The following is a 15,390-nucleotide window of genomic DNA, read 5'->3' on the forward strand; positions in this document are numbered from 1 at the left end:
TGAAATCTCAGAAACCAGGGATGAACTAGTCAGTTTTTTTCAGTTAACAGTGTTAAATGATCCATTGTGAGAGAACAAAATAGGCCCAAATTATCCCCCAAAATGGGAGAGGATTGAGGCTCATCACTTTTATTTCATTGACATGGATTCTATGTCCCACTTGTTTTTCAGATGTGACATATCTGTGCAACTTGGGCTTTGCCATGGAACATGTCATAAGATACTGCATGCCCCTCTTCTTCTTTTGGCAGCTGAATTCTTGGTGACAGTACTGGTAACCCAGAGTAAATAAGTGATATGTTTTTGTTAACAAATTTTAGGGAAAAGTTTTTTCTTGAATAATTTTGCAGATTATCCATCATTTTAGTGGCCCTTCAGAAGATAGATTACATAAAATGATGTCATTCACAGTTAAGATGAGGTTGACCAGTGTATTTCAGGTTAGCTAATTAATTTACTTGGGGTTTTACACTGAAGAATTGCACCGTAAAGCTATGAGGATGGACAGGTGACACTAAGGGAACAGAAAGATTAAAGCAGAAAGAAGAAAAGGAAAACGGGGATGAAGCAATTTGTGCAGGAGAGCAGAGCCATTTATGGACAATTACAATGGAATTTCATACGTTTTGGTTGCCAACAAAATACTATAATGATGGGTGTCTTAGAATGTTGTTCAAAAAGTGTCATGTATAATTTTAGCTGTGCCTTTTCTGAAACCCAGAGTCACTCAGTTAAACCCCTTTTGGCCTGCTTTTGAGTCATGATGAGCAATGAGAGCAGTAAGTCTTCAGCACTTCTGAAAACCAGGCCACTTATCAAGTCTGAAAATTTCAGAGTAAAAAATCTGTTATATAGTCATCTATATTATAGTAAGTCAAGCTCTATGAAACCGTAGAGTTTGCACCGTATGGCTATGCAGGAACAGGTGATCAATTATCAGCAGGATGAATGTCTTAATATTAGTTCTTAACAACTGGAAAAAAGTCACTAGAAAAGATGCCTAGCCCTGTACTCTTAAACTGATTGACAACATGAGGGAACTTGGAGAGAAACCAAATAGAATATTGGCAGCAATAACAAGAAATATATCCATTGTCTCAAAATATAGCTTGGACATAACATTGTCATATCTACTTGAACTATTTAATGAGATGATATATCCCGTCAATATCTTCTGTGATACAGTCAATAAGATTTCTAATTAAATTCATTATTTGTCAACTAAAAGCAATACATTGTCCCCGAGTCACAAGTACAGCACAAATCTGATTGATCTCAGTCAGAACAATATTTTTTTCTTAAATATATCATCCTATCTCTAAACTTGAGCTTGGGTTGTATTTCACAATAATGATCGTCATCTATGGAGACAGGTGGTATGACATGAACCGGGCTTCATATTTATTTATTGTCCTGGCAGTATATTACAGTAACTAACACAAGAGCTTACAGTTTTAAAAAATATGTTAGCACTTTTTATATAGTATATCACAATAAGTACAGGTCATAAATAGCAGCATCACATGCAGATGAGAATGGGTGGCTACAGGTGACATTATGCAAATACTTTAAATATTGTTTTTGGACATTTTTTGAGCTACACACTAGAGGTACAGAAGTTGTGTCTGTATGACAACATATTAACCAATCAAATGAGTGAATATGATGTAGATTAAATATTGTTAACAATATAAATGAAAAAAAAAGAATAGGAAAAAGAAAAGGAACAGGCAACACAACCCTCTGGTGTGTAGCCAGATATTGTAACAATCCTGGTCTCTTCCTCAATTTTAACTAGGTTTCTATTTGTCTCCCATCTCCCTAGTATCTGAGCACCTCCTAAGAATTAAAAATAACAGCAATACCAATATTGCTGCGTTGTAGCTTGCTGGCCATCTCAGGCATAGTCAAGAGTACTCAAAACTAATTTGTGTCCTTCCCACCTATCTAACTGATGAAATCTCCCTTAGGATGTGGTTCCCACACTCTCTAGGGTGACCAGATAGCAACTGTGAAAAAATGGGACAGGGGGTGGGGGGTAGTAGGCACCTATATAAGAAAAAGTCCCAAAAACCAGGACTGTCCCTATAAAAATGGGACATCTGGTCACCCTAAAACTCTCTGGCTTTCAATAGCTTGATATTTTTGAATTCTCAATTTAAAAAGGAATGACATATTTCCAGAAGTTATCTCTTGGGCTATGCAGGTAAACAACAATGGGGAGGCGAGAAGGAGATAAAGAGAGATTGGGACTCCCAAATGCAGTTTGAAGCTGTATGACTTTAGCACAATAATCTGGGAATCCTAAACAATAGCTTATTGCTCCAGCTATCTCTATAGCACAATAGAATGGGTTTGTTTGAGTAAGAGCATCTTGTGATCCTGGATGTTTCCTGTGGGTGCTCCCACAGAAGCAACACCCAGTTTCACATTAATAGGATTTTGCTCAGAGCTTCATGGTGCTTATATTGGTTAAGCATCTGTCGCTAGTCGACAGGGCATATACAGGATCTGATCTGACTCACCCCCAACACCATCATCTTGAGACAGATCTGAAAGATCGATTTTCTTAGACTCCCATTGACTTCAGTGGGCTTTGAATCAAAATCTTAAACTTTGGGGAAGCTTGAAGTCCAGAAGATGAGAACAAATGGTTTCTAGATTGGACCCCTCTCTCAGGGTGTGTTTGGAGAATGCTTTCATTTTGTAGCATGAATTGGATATGGCAAGGGGCTCCACAACCCTGAGCCAGGGATCAAAACAAACTGGACCATCATAAGTGACGTGCTGAGCAGGATATGTGTTCTCTGAAATTGTGTGATCCTATCCCATTTAGGGTTTTATAGATCCACAGGACAACTTTGAACTGGATTCAGATAAGAACATAATAAGAACATGGAACATAAGATCGGCCATACTGGGACATACCAAAGGTTTATCTAGCCCAGTATCCTGTCTTCTGACAATGGCCAATGCCAGGTGCCCCAGAAGGAACGGAACAGGTAATCATCAAGTGATCCATCCCCGTCGCCCATTCTCAGCTTCTGTCAAACAAAGGCTAGGGACACCAACCCTGTCCATCCTGGCTAATAGCCATTGATGGACCTATCCCCCATGAACTTTTCTAGTTCTTTTTTTAACCCTGTTATAGTCTTGGCCTTCACAACATCCTCTGGCAAAGAATTCCACAGACTGAGTGTGCGTTGTGAGACAAAAGACTTCCTTTTGTTTGTTTTAAACCTGCTGTCTATTGATTTCATTTGGTAACCCCAAGTTCTTGTGTTATGAGAAGGAATAATTAACACTTCTTTGTTTACTTTCTCCACATCAGTCTTGATTTTATAGACTTCAATCATATCCCCCTTAGTTGTCTCTTTTCCAAACTGAAAAGTCCCAGTCTTATTAATCTCTCCTCATACAAAAGCCATTCCATACCCCTAATAATTTTTGTTGCCCTTTTCTGAACCTTTTCCAGTTCCTATATATCTTTTTCGAGATGGAGCAACCACATCTGCACGCAGTAATCAAGATGTGGGCATACCATAGACTTATATAGAGGCAATATGATATTTTCTTCCTTATCGTCTATCCCTTTCTTAATGATTCCCAACATTCTGTTAGCTTTTTTGACTTTTTTTTATTTTTTTCGCTTTTTTAATTAGTTAGTACAGTATAATGTAATATGCTTTTCGTGTTCATTTTAGGTCACATACCAGCCTGTTATGTACCAGCTTAGAGGGTTGTGGGGGTTTTTTAATTCCAAAGAATAGTGAATAACAATAACGTGTCCTACACATGATGAACAAATGGACTGCCTTGGCCAGGTCAGCACTGAGAGGAGCAGAGAGTCTTCTTAAAAACTGAAGGTGGAAGACACTGGGTTTGGTGACTGCAGCTATTAAAGTACCCTTTGTAAATAAAGATTCCGCATGATTTCATGACCATATTATCTTAATACCAGAAAGAAGATGCCATTAACTCAGGGTGAGATTGTGGAACTAACCAGTTCCGTTAAGCGTTTCTATCAAGTAGCATCAAGTAGCATCAGTTCAGTCTTTCCAGGGTTCTCTTGAGCCAGCTATTCTCCATCCAGGCTCCAGTTTCATATGTGCAGTGAGATATCTGGGACACCATACTGTCTCTGTTGGTTAAGAAAGACACACAGACCCAAAAAATGCATATACATATGGGCACAGAAATAAAGTTGTTGCAGTCAAACTTTCACTTTTTTGTGCTTAAAATTTCAAACTTAACTTTGCATTAATTTTTTTCTGTTGAATTATTCAATAGATAAAGTTACTAAAATTAAAGATTTCTAGACTAGAAATGTTTTGAATATAAGAAGGATAGAAAAATCTATTTCATTTGAACTTTAATCTCTGGTCATGTATAAAATGACTAAAATGCAGTAAGTGTGGAGAAATGTGATTTATAACAGTAGCTGAAGTCTGGAATTGAATACCGTAAAATTCCAAGATTGTGTGTCAGTCAGTTTAGTGGTGCATTGGTGGATGCAAAGAATGAAACAAAAGCTGGAAAATTCGCTTCAATGACGTAATCCTTGGGAGAAAATGGAAAATCACACCTCAAGAATAATGTTTAGCTAATGAAAGCCATATGATTAGCACGAGGGAGTGGACAAAGCCCTTATTATAATACTAAATTTTGTGGAAACAAATAACTTCCGTTGCATTGTGTTTGTCTGTCTTAGGAAAGTGTAACTTCTCTTTTAGCCATTGTGACAAACAAGCAAAGGGCGTCAGACAGCTCAGGGGACTGGTAATGGGATTTTTGAGCCATTCACCTTATCCAATGATTGAAATCCAGACAAACTCTACTGTGGCTGAAATTCTTAATCATCGGAAGGCCATTTAGTGACCCAAATAAAATACAGTTCCCTAGTGGCCAAGTGTTCCCATTGAAATCGCTGTTGACAGTCTCATCGGGGAAAGGCTAAGGACTGTTTGGGCAAGCAGTGAGAATGAACCTTTTCGTATACATATGGACTCCCTAGCTCAGGACTGACGCATATCCAGGTGAGCATTGATGCAGGTTGGTGGGACAATGTGGGGAAGCTGCACAGCTTCTCAGAATACATAACTTTAGAAACCAAGGGCTAAGTCCATTGCCTGCTGCCTAGTAGAATCCACAGCCCCAGGTTAGGTGCCCAGGCAGAGTTGGGCAGAGTTAGGTGCCTAAGAAAGGGATTCACAAAAGGCAGCATTCTGAGCAGCAAGCCGCCTGAGCTAGCCAATAGGAAATGCCAAGGAGAGCAGTGTGGCCTAAGCCCTGCACGTCAAAGGGAGTTAGGTGCCTAACTCTAGACCGGAGGGAGGCACCTTTCTCCACTTGGGATTCACAGTCGTGAATCCTCTTCTGGAGTTAGGGCAGATATAACTTACGTTATGGTGACCAGATGCCCCGTTTTTAAAGGGACAGTCCCCTTTTTGGGGACTTTTTCTTATATAGGTGCCTATTATCCCCCACCCCCGTCCTGTTTTTTCACAGTTGCTATCTGGTCATCCTAGCTTAGGTGCCTTTCTCACAAAAAATGGAGGTTGTGGTGATCCCCTTATAGTTTATAGTTTCATGGCTAAGGCACTCACTGGAAAGGTGGGAGATTTGGGTTCAAGTTGTGCTCTGAGTCAGACAGAATGGGGATTTGAATGCTGGCACATGGCTCCCATCTCCCAGGCGCATGTTCTAACCACGGGGCTTTGGGTACTGGGGGGGGGGAAGCGGCACCTCCTCATTCTCCTCTATTTTTGTAGGGACTGACCCAATAAGGGTACTCAGAGACAGGTGCCTAAATCTTGTATTAATCTAGTCCCCAAATCCTCTATTAGCCCATAAATATTAAAATAATAATTCAAAAGATAAATAACAGGGGCATAGTCATCTGCTTCCACTGCCTGTCACTTCACCAGGTTATCTTCTTTGTTTAGTATCTCAGTTAATTACAGTGGCAAGGATTATGATATTGCACCCAGAACTATGACTTCAGGTCAGGAGCAAAACACAAGACCAGCAGAAATCCAAAGGATCAAAGATCCTGGGTCAGACCTTCAGCTGATGTATCTGTCCTCACTCCATTAACTTCAACTGGGACTATGACAATTTACCCCAATGAGGGGTCTCTCTCTGGTTTCATATAAATCACTCTATTAATAAAAGGCATAAGGAAAGAAAAATATTGGCAGATCTACTGGTTTATGTTCTATTTTAGGGTAAAAAAGGCTAGTATATTATATAACAGCATTTTTCATCTCTATATAAACCATTTGTCAATAGTTTCTATGAGTTTCAGTGAGTTTTTTAATGCATTCAGAATATTACTAGACTGGCAAGATTATTCTGTTGGCACATCCTTATGTGCAAACTTTTTGCTTCTAAGAGACCATGAAATTATGAAATCCGTGTTATATCACAGCATGCAGTCTGTTCATGGAAGTCATAGGCTCACAAAATCTCTTCCTGATTTAAGACAAGGCCCTCACTATTTATTTCTGAGTTGGATATTTTTAAAGGATTCGAAGTAGTTTACAGAATCCATTTTAATGGTTATAAAGCTGACATACAAGCACATACTACACCTTTCCCTAATAGATACACAGTTAATACGGTGCATACTCTGTATTAGCAATTTGACTTTGGAAGGTGGTAGTTTTCTATGATACTGCTGCAATTTTCTCTGTTAGCCATTTGATGTCCTTTGACAGTAGCTGCATGCTTCTGCTTCATTGCTCTGTCCAATTACCTGAATAATTTAATTTCCTCCCAGATTAGCTATTGTAGTTTCTATGTGGTAAGGGTGGAGTGAGACCAAATTGTTTATTCCTCTGCACTAAAATCATCAGGGTAAATGCTGTAACATTTAATAAACTGTTTTGATTTATCACACAAACTATGGATCCATAAATATTCATTCTTTTTTACTTAAGCAGGCAAATTTCTCTTTCTCCCTTTTGCAAAGAAGCTCCTATTATAATGGAACAAGCTGCATAAAATATTTAGCTCAAAGGAGGCCCAAAACTCCTTAGAAAATATATACAGTAGTTTATCTTTGCTTTGCATTTTCTGCTTTGCCTTTCTTAGGGCTGTGAAATACAAGCTAAAAAACCAACCATGTGCCAGGCGATCTGATGTAAGACATGAAAATTTAAATTGGCTACAGCACTATGACACTAGAAGAAACAGTTCTTACAATGCTGGCAGGGGAAATCGAAAATTAGTCCTTGTGGACCTGTTTACTGCTGTACTGTCTGCCTTTGTGCTTGGCCTCTGCAGGTGGTAATCTTTCACAATATGACCCCAATTTTCCCTTTGCTATCTAAGCCCTCCTGCTGTTAGCAACATATTGAAACATAATTCATCACACCCATTACCTGCATAACTATGGTATATAATGTTGTCACTGCAAAGCTAGTATCTTCCAGAACCTTAAAACAGGAGGCATGAATGCTTGTAAGCACATTTAGGTGTTACCATCATTATCAAACTCACCTTCTTCTTCCCCCAGTAGGATAACTCTGTTTTGTTCTCTGTCATGTTTTATCAAGTTGTTAGGAGGGAGTAAGAGCTCACCCGAAAGTAGAAGCAATATTTGTGCCAACTGGAATTTCACAGCCACAGCACCACATTGGTTATGTTCTTCCCCCAAACTTCTCTGCTTTAATGTGACTTAGGGTATGTCTACACTACGAGAGTAGTTCAATTTTACTTAAATCGAATTTTTGGAATCGATATTGCAAAGTCGGACGTGTGTGTCCACACTAAGGACAGTAATTCGACTTTGTGAGTCCACAGTAACGGGGAAAGCGTCGACATTGGAAGCGGTGCACTGTGGGCAGCTATCCCACAGTTCCCGCAGTCCCCGCTGCCCATTGGAATTCTGGGTGGAGCCGCAAATGCCTTCTGGGTAAAAAAAATGTCTCGAGGGTGCTTTTGGGTAACTGTCGTCATCCGTCCATCACTCCCGCCCTCCCTCCCTGAAAGCGCCGGCGGGAAATCAGTTCGCGCACTTTTCTAGTCAGTGACAGCGCGGACGCCACAGCAGTGCGAGCATGGAGCCCGCTGCGACCATCGCTGCAGTTGTGGCCGCTCTCAACGCCTCGCAGCTTATCATATACCTTTCCCTGAGGCAGATGCAGATAAGTCAGGCGAGGAGGCTACGGCACCGCGGTGAGGGCCTGAAGTCTGAGAGTAGCACAGACCTCTCAGAAAGCACGGGACCCAGCGCCGAGGACATCACGGTGGCAATGGGTCATGTTGATGCCGTGGAACGGCGATTCTGGGCCCGGGAAACAAGCACTGAGTGGTGGGACCGCATAGTGCTGCAGGTCTGGGATGAATCCCAGTGGCTGCGAAACTTTCGCATGCAGAAGGGAACTTTCCTTGAACTTTGTGAGTTGCTGTCCCCTGCCCTGAAGCGCAATGACACCCGGATGCGAGCAGCCCTGACTGTTCAGAAGCGAGTGGCCATAGCCCTCTGGAAGCTTGCAACGCCAGACAGCTACCGGTCAGTCGCGAACCACTTTGGCATGGGCAAATCTACCGTGGGGGTTGTTGTGATGCAAGTAGCCAAGGCAATCGTTGATGTACTGCTGCCAAAGGTAGTGACCCTGGGAAACGTGGAGGCGATCATAGATGGCTTCGCAGCGATGGGATTCCCAAACTGCGGTGGGGCCATAGATGGAACTCACATCCCTATCCTGGCACCGGACCACCAGGCCAGCCAGTACATTAACAGAAAGGGCTACTTTTCCATGGTGCTGCAAGCACTGGTGGACCACAGGGGACGTTTTACGAACATCTACGTCGGATGGCCGGGCAAGGTTCATGACGCTCGTGTTTTCAGGAACTCTGGTCTATTTAGACGGCTGCAGCAAGGTATTTACTTCCCGGACCACAAAATAACTGTTGGGGATGTGGAGATGCCTATAGTCATCCTCGGGGACCCAGCCTACCCGCTAATGCCCTGGCTCATGAAGCCCTATACTGGCGCCCTGGACAGTGAAAAAGAACTCTTCAACTACCGGCTGAGCAAGTGCAGAATGGTGGTGGAGTGTGCTTTTGCCCATCTCAAGGGGAGATGGAGAAGCTTACTGACTCGCTGTGATCTCAGCAAAACCAATATCCCCATTGTTATAGCAGCTTGCTGTGTGCTCCACAATCTCTGTGAGAGCAAGGGGGAGACCTTTATGGCGGGGTGGGAGGTTGAGGCAAATAGCCTGGCTTCTGATTACGCCCAGCCAGACAGCCGGGCGATTAGAAGAGACCAGCGGGACGCGCTGTGCATCCGGGAGGCTTTGAAAGCTAGGCTCCTGACTGAGCAGGGTAACCTGTGACTTTTAAGTTACTGTACAGAGAAGCTGAACCTGCCCCCGTTTCTTTACCCAGTTAATGTTGACTATCCTCTCCAGTTACATACCCCCTTCACCTCCTTCCAACACACGTTTAGAAATAAAATCACTTCTACTTTGTTAATGAACACCGTTGTCTTTATTACTGTTTTCGCGGGAATGTTTTAAAACTGGGACGTAGACTGTGGTGGGGAGCGGGTGTAGTGTACTGTCGCAAATGAAGCTTCTAAACTCCAGGATTGACAGGCTCCGCTGTGGTGGACTGGTTGTTTCAACGGAGCCTGTCACCCCTCCTGATCGGGACTGTGTGTATGGGGGGGCGATGTGACTTTGTGGCGGGGGGAGGACGGTTACAGATCCCCTGCTGCGTGGCTCTGTGATCCAGGATAAGGACCGCCGCTTAAGATCTGTAACTGCCCTCCCCTGCCACAAAGTCACAGAGCAACCCACCCCCCACCACATAACATGAAAACCACCTCCCAGACTGACCAGGGTAACTAGTCACTGCACTGTGTATGTGCCCTGCTGCTGGACCTGCCCCCGCCTATGTACCCTGCCAAAGGTGACTGTCCTGTCCAATTACCAACCCCCTTCCCCCCCTCCTCCAAAAGAACATGATGGAAACAGTAATTAACAGAAACGTATTTTTTATTATCAACTACACATGGAACTGGGAGGTGAAACTTGGACGGGGGCTTGTGTGAGGCGGGAAGGAAAGAACTTGTCAAATTTTGGGGAATGAGAGCCTTCTACTACTTGAGCTCTCTGCAGGGGTGGAGTGAGAGTTAGCACGGACTCTGCCGCCCCTCCTTCTTTGGACTTTGGGTGAGGGGGGTATGGGACTTGGTGGCGGGGGAGGGTGGTTAGAGATAGACTGCAGCGGGGCTCTGTCCTCCTGCCTCCGTTCCTGCAGAACATCCACAAGGCGCCGGAGCGTGTCCGTTTGCTCCCTCAGTAGTCCAAGCAGCGTTTGAGTCGCCTGCTGGTCTTCCTGCCGCCACCTCTCCTCCCGATCCATGTTTGCTTGGTGCATTTGGGACAAGTTCTCCCGCCACTGGGTCTGCTGTGCTGCCTGGACTCGGGAGCAGGCCATAAGCTCCGAGAACATGTCCTCCCGTGTCCTCTTCTTCCTACGCCTAATCTGCGCTAGCCTCTGGGAGTGTGATGCCAGGCTAGGTTGTGAGACAGTCGCAGATGTGGCTGTGGGAATGGGAAAAAGGGAGTGAATTCCTCAGAAAGATAAATGTAGTTGTGAACAAAGAACATAGTCTTTCTCTGTGAACAAGACCATGCACAGCACCTATCACATGCACACTCAGCACAAGGTCGAATTCTCGGCCTTCGCATTCAGTGCCTGGGGTCTTGCACAGCAGATTTGAGAAGCGGGGCAGGACACCGGAATTTCTGTAGCAGGCAGACATGGTAAGCCGTAGACTTGTGGCAGCTTAAAACTTTAATATTAGCAATGGCCTCATTTCACATTGAAAGCAATGTCAGTCCCTGCTGCCAGCAATCCGGCAAGCAGGAACTCTGCCCCTGTCCCACCCCCTCGCGGCTGTCCCCGGGAACGATCCCTGTAGGCTGCCCCTCTCCCGCCTCCACCGCGTGGCCGCAAACCAGCGGTTACAGTTCTGTAAAGGAACGGGCAAGCAGTCCCAACACTAACATTCCCCTACCTAATTCAAAGCAGGTCACCATGAGCGACATCACCCTCATGAGGATCTCAGACAGCGAGAAAGAAAGAATGCTTCGGGAAAGCCTCCAAAGACCAGGGCCGTATGCCGCCCTGCTGTGCAGAGCAATGATTCCCGAGTACTTGATTGTCTCGTGGCGCGGCAACGTGTCATACTACGGAGGACCCAATAAGGCCGCTCTCCCCAGGAACCTGATGCAACGGCTTTCCAATTACCTCCAGGAGAGCTTCATCGAGATGTCCCAGGAGGATTTCTGCTCTATCCCCGGACATATAGACCGCATTTTACTCTAGCTGCACTGGCAGTGACTAAACAGTAGAGCGGCTTGGGCAGGACAATCATGCAAAACCGGACATTGTTAGATTTTTTTTCAATAGTTGCACTGCCCAGGACTGAAACGTTAAGCGCCTAGGACAAACTAATCATGAGAAACCCATTGTTGTTTTGGTTAATATTCCTGTTCTGTTACAAATACATGTTTAGATGTTTACAACACTTACTGGCTGATCCTTCCCCAGATTCTGTGTCCGGGTTAACGGCTGGGGACGGTTGGTAGGGGATCTCTGTAAGGGTGATGAAGAGATCCTGGCTGTCGGGGAAATCAGCGTTGTAAGCGCTGTCGACTGCCTCGTCCTCCTCATCTCCTTCCTCATCTTCCCCGTCCGCTAACATGTCCGAGGAACCGGCCGTGGACAATATCCCATCCTCAGAGTCCACGGTCAGTGGTGGGGTAGTGGTGGCGGCCGCACCTAGGATGGAATGCAGTGCCTCGTAGAAACGGGATGTCTGGGGATGGGATCCGGAGCGTCCGTTTGCCTCTTTGGTCTTCTGGTAGCCTTGTCTCAGCTCCTTGATTTTCACGCAGCACCGCGTTGCATCCCGGCTGTATCCTCTCTCTGACATGTCTTTAGAGATCTTCTCGTAGATCTTTGCATTCCGTTTCTTGGAGCGCAGCTCGGAAAGCACGGACTCATCGCCCCACACAGCGATCAGATCCAAGACTTCCCGATCAGTCCATGCTGGGGCCCTCTTTCTATTCTGAGATTGCACGGCCATCACTGCTGGAGAGCTCTGCATCGTTGCCAGTGCTGCTGAGCTCGCCACGATGTCCAGACAGGAAAGGAGATTCAAACTGGCCAGACAGGAAAAGGAATTCAAATTCAAATTTTCCCGGGGCTTTTCCTGTGTGGCTGGTCAGAGCATCCGAGCTCGTACTGCTGTCCAGAGCGTCAACAGAGTGGTGCACTGTGGGATAGCTCCCGGAGCTATTAGCGTCGATTTCCATCCACACCTAGCCTAATTCGACATGGCCATGTTGAATTTAGCGCTACTCCCCTCGTCGGGGAGGAGTACAGAAGTCGAATTAAAGAGACCTCTATGTCGAACTAAATAGCTTCGCGGTGTGGACGGGTGCAGGGTTAATTCGATGTAACGGCGCTAACTTCAACATAAACGCCTAGTGTAGACCAGGCCTTATAGTGGCTTTTCAGAGCATCTCAGTCAGTCGATCTGTGGCCGGAACTGTCACATCCAATATCAGAGATCCTGGTAATATTGGTTAGACATCTGTGGGTTTCTCTGGGCAGAGTGGAACCATGTGTTTTAAAGCAAACATTTATTTCTGCTGTATAATCTTTTACCGTTTGTAGTTTGCCTGGAGCTGTGAAGATAATTCAATGCTCTGCATGTGTGTATGAAAGGGACACACTCCCAAGTGCAGTGTTAAGCTATTCTCTTTTCCATATATAGGACTGGTGAGATTTATTGCTTCTCCTTGGGAGGCAGGGTGGGGAAGGGAGGAAAAATTGGAGATCTATTGAAGGGATGTTTAGAGAGTAACAAGATTGTTTCTGGGGATAGGTCACAAAGAAGATTCACCACGTTGGCCAGGAGTGGCAGGGTAGCCTGAAAAAGTTGGTATAATTGAGATTTTAAAACTGATATTTATATTGAATTGATCTGTTCCTTGTTACTGCCTAAAATTGGAATTTTGATTGTCTGCATCCCAGAGAGCTAATACCCTCAGAATACTCCCATGGCATGACTTTAAAACAGGCGGAGCACCAGTAGCTTCCTTTGACTTAAATAAGACTGGTACCTCAAAGTGCTTAGCACCTCTGATAATCAGGACACCAGAACTTTATATGAATAATTACTATTGCTTCAAGAAATCAGTCTTTTAAGCTCATAATCATTTTATTCACTTTCATTTTGTTGGAACAGCTATTGATTATATCAATCTTATCAAACTGTTTTTGCCTTCCTCTTCAGTATGGGGTCCCTTGCTGGTTTGAACTAGACAAAATAGTGTATTCTGCATCACTTGAAGTTTTTAAATCAAAATTTGAGGATTTCAGTAACTCAGACTGAAGTTATGGACCTGTTGCAGGGGTGAGTAGGTGAGGTTGTATGGCCTATAACGTGCAGGTTGTCAGACTGGATGATCATGACGGTCCCTTCTGGACGTGAAGTCTGTGAGTTTATCTCTAACAAATAAAAAGAAGAAAAAGAACCACTGCTGTGTACACACTTATATCGCTTGTCAGTGAATACCTTAATACAGGATATTTAAGCTATTGTATGGGACAAAGGGGTGCTGCACTGTCAGAGATGTCCTCCTCTAGATGCAGCATTAAAACAAAAGCCATTCTCATCATTTTCAGTGGCTTTTTTCAGGTAGAAATTAAAAATCTGATCAGCATTTTTTGAAAAGGGGAGCTGTCAGATATGATGGGCCCAATCCTCTCTGTAAATGGGTGTAGCTCCGCTGAAGTTAATGGAACCCTGATGCTTTACACCATCTGAAGATCTGGCCAGTCCATGAACTGTTCCTAAGCATGTCGTAGTTGCTATGTGGGACCACATAGTCATTGATGTACCAAATATCTTACCCATTATTGTAAAACACTTAGTGGGACACCTTATGTATGAATGTTTTATAACCCCAAATTCTGTGCTACATAGTCTATTTATTAAATACTTACAGTATTACAGGGAATTATGTGAAATCCATTGTAATTAAATCAAATCATGGTAGATGGTTATCTGTGGTCCAGACGCAATGTTCAAAGAAGTAACTGTAGAGTGAATTGTGTCTATATTTCTACGCCCAATAGAACTGAACATTACTTTTAAATATTGTGCTTATTGCTAACAAAACCTGTGCCTTTGGTCAAGAGATAAAAGCATGGAAACTTAATTGATGAAGCCAAAGTGTATTTATATATATAACATGGGAGGCATAGTTAGTTTCCTAGGGAGATAAATGATGTGTTTTGTTTTTCTGCTTCAAAGATGGTGATTCAAGTCAGAACCTTTTTTGAAGTCCCACCTCATTATTTTAGCAAGAATAAAAAATCCATCTCACAGTAAAATACATAAGAAAACGCACTCAGGCACCATTGTTTTTGAAATGATATATTTATTACATCTTTTGTCAAGCTGTATAAGCAGAAATAATTTATTATGTGTATAGTGTTTTTAAGAATACTTCGTATTCATTTCAGGAGAGCAAGGAGCAGACAGAGATCACTATTTAAGACTAGATACACACAGGTCTGTGGTATTTATCTTTTTCCCCCCAAATACAAAGCTTCAGGAGCATAATATATTGAAGAAAACAGAATTATTCTAAACTACACAGTAATGAAAATTCAGTTTCTTCAAAGCCTTGGAAATGTAAGTCTTCTAGCACCAGGTTATGCCAAAAAAATTAAAATAATTTCACATTTTCAAGAAATAATAAGTATTTTTAACAAATATTTTGGAAGGAAAGTAGTGGGGAAGGAAATTTGCTGCTTCTTGTTTCAACGCACGCTGTCTGAATTACTCATTTTCCTCATAGTACTCAAGACTGATCATGATAAATGGCACGATCTTGCAGTTCATGGATCTAAAAGCTATACTTTTCCTTTTTCTAGTTTAAAGCCAACATCAGCAAGGGAAGTGTTTTCTCATGAATCCAAGAAGGGAATTTAAAAAGCCTTTAAAGAAAAAATAATCCCTTCCCCGCTCTCCCTCTCCCCCTCCCCCCGGCTCATAAGCTTTGAGCTGAGCTTCCTCTGCTCTCAATTTACTGTCCAAGCTTCTCATCTTAATTGTAGTATCAGTGATACATTGACTGTTTGCTTATGTTTCAATTCCATTTTCTTCTGTTATTTTTAGATGTCAGCATAAGACAATTATTTATATCATATGTTGCTCGGTTTGAGCAACAAGTCGCTGCAACACTCGTTTTCTATGTAGACCAATAGATATCTGAGCAGATATCCTTTTGTGAGAGCTAGATTTTTATTATTAATTATTATTATTAGTAGTATTTTTTATTTATTATG

General features: G+C 43.1%; 2 protein-coding genes across 5 annotated transcripts in view; one reads left to right on the forward strand and one right to left on the reverse strand.

The window, feature by feature from the left end:
• GRM7 (glutamate metabotropic receptor 7) overlaps positions 1-15,390 on the forward strand; it is a 545,183-nt gene that overhangs the window by 455,382 nt on the left and 74,411 nt on the right. The gene's annotated exons all lie outside the window — the stretch shown is intronic.
• LOC135972837 (uncharacterized) lies at positions 9,993-12,476 on the reverse strand. Its single transcript, XM_065552934.1, has 2 exons — positions 11,557-12,476; positions 9,993-10,562 (listed from the first exon to the last, which is right to left on the reverse strand). The coding sequence occupies exons 1-2, from the start codon at positions 12,131-12,133 to the stop codon at positions 10,087-10,089; spliced, it is 1,053 nt and encodes a 350-aa protein (XP_065409006.1). The 5' UTR covers positions 12,134-12,476; the 3' UTR covers positions 9,993-10,086.

This window comes from Chrysemys picta, chromosome 7, assembly GCF_011386835.1.
Source record: "Chrysemys picta bellii isolate R12L10 chromosome 7, ASM1138683v2, whole genome shotgun sequence".
Lineage (NCBI taxonomy): Eukaryota > Metazoa > Chordata > Testudines > Emydidae > Chrysemys > Chrysemys picta.

Excerpts from the sequence above, each read along its gene's own strand:
- LOC135972837 (XM_065552934.1), bottom strand. The coding sequence starts at position 12,133 with ATGCAGAGCTCTCCAGCAGTGATGGCCGTGCAATCTCAGAATAGAAAG. Across the intron at positions 10,563-11,556 it reads ATCTGGGGAAGGATCAGCCA|CCACATCTGCGACTGTCTCA; the intron begins GTAAGTGTTGTA and ends CCATTCCCACAG.